Source organism: Danio aesculapii, chromosome 8, assembly GCF_903798145.1.
Source record: "Danio aesculapii chromosome 8, fDanAes4.1, whole genome shotgun sequence".
Lineage (NCBI taxonomy): Eukaryota > Metazoa > Chordata > Actinopteri > Cypriniformes > Danionidae > Danio > Danio aesculapii.
Window position 1 is genome coordinate 52301132 of NC_079442.1, and position 6083 is coordinate 52307214.

General features: G+C 38.3%; 1 protein-coding gene across 3 annotated transcripts in view; it reads right to left on the reverse strand.

The window, feature by feature from the left end:
* snap29 (synaptosome associated protein 29) overlaps positions 1–5851 on the reverse strand; it is a 17220-nt gene extending 11369 nt beyond the window's left edge. The window contains exons 1-3 of one of the 3 annotated variants that reach the window (XM_056464181.1): positions 5781–5851; positions 3704–3958; positions 1648–1847 (exon numbers count right to left, since the gene is read on the reverse strand). In XM_056464181.1, coding sequence (XP_056320156.1) covers positions 1648–1847; positions 3704–3952 — 449 coding nt within the window. In that variant the 5' untranslated portion in view covers positions 3953–3958; positions 5781–5851. Of the gene's footprint in view, positions 1–1647; positions 1848–3703; positions 4001–5780 lie in introns of all 3 variants that reach the window. The other 2 variants (XM_056464180.1, XM_056464182.1) reach the window with 2 other exon arrangements.
* Positions 5852–6083: the final 232 nt, after the last annotated feature.

Here is a 6083-nt window from a genome sequence, read left to right on the forward strand (position 1 = left end):
TCCTACCTTTAGGTTTAGTAATTAGTTCAACTGAATAAGCCGCATAATAAATCTAATAATCTTAACCTCATTTGCCTTCCATGTTAAATAAGACATCTACTTCTGCTTAATTAGTTTTGTTCAAAACATGCACTGGCTGAGAGGAAAATGAAAAACCACACAAGCAAGTGCAACTTCCACACATTTTAAGACATGAAGCATTGAACAGACAAAATTCCACTTATTTTGTAATCTGGTGTAATACTTGTGGCTCAGTGGTTGGCAATGTCGCCTCACAGCAAGAAGGTTGCTGGTTTGAGTCGCGGCTGGGCCTGTTGGCATTTCTGTGTGGAGTTTTTCCATGTTCACCCTGTGATGGTGTGGGTTTCCTTCACAGTCCAAACACATGCACTACAGGTGAATTGAATAAGCTAAATTGTCCGTATTGTATGATAGAGCTGTAATCGGGCCATAAAAGTTAGGCCCAATAGTGCCGGAGCCTGTCAAGTACATTTTGATTGACAGCTTTTTAAAAGCCTGAACCTGTTTATAGCCCGACATTAGTGAAATGTGCACCTGCATTTTCCCTGAATGAGTTGTTTAAACATGTTTAACATAATTTATTCATAACAAACGTAGACTATAGGCCACTTGGAAGTTGGAACAAAGAAATAAGCCTGGGAAAGAATCAGCCTGGGTACATACACTTAGCCTTTAAATTGACCAACACACCAATAAAAATAAGTCTTTCTTAACCAATTAAATTAAAATAAATGATAAATGATGACGGGTATTTGACAATAATGAAATTAAGATAAAGGCTCTGCGGGATTTGTTTCGACACCTCTCTTCATAATCTGGTATTAAAGCGACAGTGAAGCTGAATAATACAATAATAATGCCAGAATTAGCCTATATACTCTGTCTACATTATGATATTATGGTTTATTAATATTAAATGGATTAAGCTCACTGATGGTGCGTCCAGCAGCACTGAACACCCTTTCTCTGCTGCTGCTACTGGCCAGGATGCATACTGTTATGGCTAATTTAGCAAGTTTTGGGTAGGATTGTTAGTTCATCTTCCACCAGCCAGGAACATCCATTTCATTTTCCAAGACAACAATGTAGCGAGTGACCTCGTCATCTTCCCTGTCAGCTTGCTGTACATTGCTGTTTAGCGCTCTGCCGTAATACGCAGTGTATGAGAGACTGCCGAAATACCTTGGCGGCTAAAATGACTGTTCTTTATGAACTGCTGGCTAGCCTCACCGCTGTCTGAATTCACTCTTTTTAACTTCTCCGTCATCATTTGTTTCACCTTTGCAGGGATGGATTGTAATGTTGTAACAAACGAATAGATTACTTTCTTGCGCTAATCCAAATGCATCACATGACTGTTCATTTACTGCGTAAGCCTGACCCGTCTAAAATGATAGAAATTAAGCTCGAACGTTGGGTTCGGGCAAAGATCTTCAGCTCTAGGGTATGATTGTGTGTGTGAATGTCTTTCCCAGACATTATGGGTGTTTCCCAGTGCTGGGTTGCAGGTGGAAGGGCATCCGCTGTGTAAAACATATGCTGAATAAGTTGGCGGATCATTCCACTGTGGCGACCCCTGATAAATAAAGGGACTAAGCCAAAGGAAAATGAATGAATGAATCTGACCTGCTGCTGGCCTCGTAACACACCGGCTGGTCTTTCTGCGCAGGTTTGGGCGGTTCGGGTTTGCCTTTGAAATAGTTGACCATTCCCCCCCACACACTCTTAATGGTGTTTATGTGCCTCTGGCTCGTCCTCATGTCCGCCTCCATGTTGTCGATCATTCTCTCTGTCCTCTTCAGTGCCTCTCCCTGACGGATCAGTTCCTGCATGTGGAAAAGAACATGGAGATCTTGCAGATTTGCTGCCATGTGGTTTTTAATATCATCAAATGATAAGTATGTTTGATTAAATTCAACAATTGCCTGCATGACACTTCACTTTTGACACTTTTTAATTAATATTACTATAATTCTTTTCAGTTTTTTTCTCATCACTGATTATATTATGTTACATCTTATGTTGATAAGTGTAGAATCTCTATTTACTGCAGATAGGCATCACTTTGACATTGATTTTATTATATGAAACTTATTTAAATTGAATTTACACATTCATAGTACATAATATATCTGTAATTAGATTTTAACCACTGCAATCTTTAGTTGTTGCTGACCAGTGTTGCCAGATTGGGCGCTTTCGAATTTGATTGTGCGGATAAAAAATAACATAGGTGGGTAGAGAGCATTTAGGCGGTTTTGAAACATCCCCCACCCCCTTCCGGTCTTCACTTACTATCACTTATTACCTGGTTATGATCACCTCTTTAGAACCAAATCAACCCAACACCCCGGTCTTCACTTATTAACCGTTTATGATGTTCCCAAGAGATGCCATCTACCCTCCAACCCCAAAACCCCACCCCCGCTAAGCCCCCCCGGTCTCCACATTACAACCGCTTATGACAGCCTTCAGTTTTCTGGGCGGTTGTTTGTGCATTTCTGCGAGTTTTGGATAGTTTTTGGGGTGGAATAAATCAGCTACATCTGGCAACACTGTTGCTGACATATGGAAGAATTCAATCTTGGTATTGCTCTGCAGGAAATTAATCCTTAAGCACAAAGTAAAGGGTGAGTAAATGATGACAGAACTATCTTTTTTGGGTGAACCGTCCCTTTGTGATATGAAGAAGTCAAAACTGTAACCTGATTTTTTGGGAAATACAGTTGTCAGAATGATTAGCCCTCCAGAATTATTAGCCTCTCTGTATATTTTCCCCCCAATTTCACATTTCTAATCATAATAGTTTTAATAGCTTATTTCTAATTACTATTCTTTTATTCGTGACTCGCCACGGAAAACTGTTCCAGGGGGGTTAAAGTCCCTGCCGTCTGGCTGAGATCACGACCTTTTATTACGTTTGGGTAGCTAAAGCGATCTACTCCCGGGAGGGGGTAGAAATCAGAGGCCGTGTGATTTACTTCCAGAAGGAAGTGGAAATTGGGGGGCACATAATTAGAGCTTATCTTAGGTGAAAAATCGATTCAGTTGGAGACGTCCAATAGATTAATAGGTCCACAGACGGGGGTGATCACCAGGATGGAGAAGTCCCAGAGTAAAGTGAGAAAATATGATACTCCAGGGTTTTAGAATATGGAAAACCTGTCTTTATGCTGTTTTTATATTATTTGTTTTATTTTATGTATACTCGTCTCTTTTATTCCTGTTTATGTAAAGCATTTTGAATTTCCACTGTGTATGAAATGTGCTATAGAAATAAACTTGCCTTGCCTATCTTTGCCATGATGACAGCACATAATATTTGACTAGATATTCTTCAAGACGCTAGTATTCAGCTTAAAGTGACATTTAAAGGCTTAACTAGGGTAATTAGGGTAAAGTTAGGGTAATTAGGCAAGTCATTGAATAACAGTGGTTTGTTCTGGAGACAATCCAACACAAATATTCCTTAAGGGGGCTGATAATATTGACCTTAAATGTTTTTTTAAAAATAAAATGCTTTTATTCTAGCCAAAATAAAAGACTTTCTCCTGAAGAAAAAATATTATAGGAATTACTGTGAAAATTTTGTTCAATATCATTTGGGAAATATTTAAAAAGAAAAGAAAAATTCACAGGAGGGCGAATAATTCTGACTTCGAATTGATGTTCTTGGTCTCACCTCTGCGGTTTCAGCACCGACTTTCTCTGATTCGTAGATGAGTCCGAGCGAGCGGTGGCTGCTGTCCACGGCAGACTGAGCTGTACGCATCACTTCCTGCTGCAGCTGCCTCTGGCGTCTCTCTGCCGGACTCAGCGAACTCTCCTCCGGATCATCATCGAAGTTAAAGCCTCTCCTCGGGGCCGAGCGCGAGTCTTCTTCATCATCGTCATCAGCGAAAGGATTGTGGGATTTGGGGTAGGCAGACATCCTGTGCTGGAGCCAGAAGACCAAGCTGAGCTGTTCAACCACTAGCAGCTATGCCAAATGGGAGTGTTTACATTTAATCCAATTAAGAATAACTGTTTTAATTGACACTAAAAGTTAATTCAGTCATTAATTTTCCTTCAGCTTAGTCCATTTATTAATCAGAGGTCGCCACAACCGAATGAACCGCCAACTATTCCAGCATATGTTTTACACAGCGGATGCCCTTCCAGCCACAATCCAGTACTGGCAAACACCGACACACACTCATTCACACACTCATACACTGCGGCTAATTTAGCTAATTTGATTCACTTATAGCACATGTGTTTGGATGTGGGGGAAATCAGAGCACCCAAAGGAAACCCACACCAACATGGGGAGAACATGCAAACTCCACACAGAAATGACAACTGGCTCAGCCGGGACTCGAACCAGCGACCTTCTTGCTGTGAGGCCACAGTGCTAATCACTGAGCCACCCCTAATTAATAATTAAGTAAAAAAATTAAATTAAATGTTAAAAAATATTGTGACTTTCACCATTTCTGTGTGGAGTTTGCATGTTCTCCCTGTGTTGGCGTGAGTTTCCTCTGGGTGCTCCGATTTCCCCCACAAGTCCAAAAACATGTGGTATAGGTGAATTGGATGAGCCAAATTGGGCGTAGTGTAAATGAGTGTGTATGGGTGTTTACCAGTACCAGGTTGCAGCTAGAAGGGCATCCGCTGCATAAATCAAGTGCTGGATAAGTTGGCGGATCATTCCACTGTGGCAACCCCAGATTAATAAAGAGATTAAGCAGAAAAGAAAATGAATGAATGAGCTAAATAACAATATAGTTATGTGTTTAAGTAAAACCTTTTTTATTCTGTAAATTACTGATGACGGATATTGTCGTTTATATATATATATATATATATATATATATATATATATATATATATATATATATATATATATATATATATATATATATATATACAGGGGCGTAGCGGTCATTTTAAAAGTGGGGGAGACAGCTGTATGAGATCCAAAACATTTACGTTCATATAATTACTAATCACCTGTTTATAAATAGTCTGTCTCTAAAAGTGAGGGGGACGTATCCCCCCGGATTGCTCTATGTTTTACATTATATATATATATATATATATATATATATATATATATATATATATATATATATATAATATATATATAATTTATATATATATATATATATATATATATATATATATATATATATAATTTTAAGACAACACAACACTGTTTTACCTCAGTATATAGGAGTTATGATCTAAAACACATAGAGATCAAATAATACAGAGATTTAAACTGAAATAAAAGGGTTGTGAGAGATCAAAAGTTTCTGCAAGAGGTTGTACGATGCTATTAGACGATGTACGATGGTATTAGATATTTAGATTTGCTCTGCTGTAAAAGTTTAAAAATACGGTAAATGTACCTCAATAGCTACTGGTAAACGTTCATAAATACGGTAATTTCTGTTAACATCTGAACAGATCTGGATAAATGGATAAAGTGTGTCCTGAATAAACTGTTATAGCTGACAAACCCTCATCGACAAACATTCATAGATACAGACTGATTATAACATTCACAGCTATTTCTGTTCCTGTTATCTTTAATATTTAACAACATTTCAGATGATTGTGCTGTAGAAACTCGTCTGTTCTGTTTTCGGTCTCGGCTATAGTGTATTACCTAAAACAGTCTTTACAAATGACCTACGTCATCTTCAACAGCATGAAACGTAGGTATAACATAACTAAAAAACTATATTTTGAACATTTTATCGCTGAATTTTTACCTTTGGTCGCTGGAGGTGAAGTGTTCTGTTCTCCTGTTATCAGCTGACGCTTCGGACAACTTCCGTTGGTGTCACGGTGACGTCACACATAGGCTCCTCCTTTGTCGCTACGCCACTGATCTATAATTCATGTGTTCAAGGTTCTAAATGATGATGTATATAGTTATTCTTCATATAGATCAGTGGTCTAGCCCACATTTTCACTTTTCTTTGTTTTTTATTGACGCAAAATACACTTTTCGATATAAAACTGAAGATTAATCAGAATTGTTTCAGAATAACAATAAATGGCTAAGTATGTTT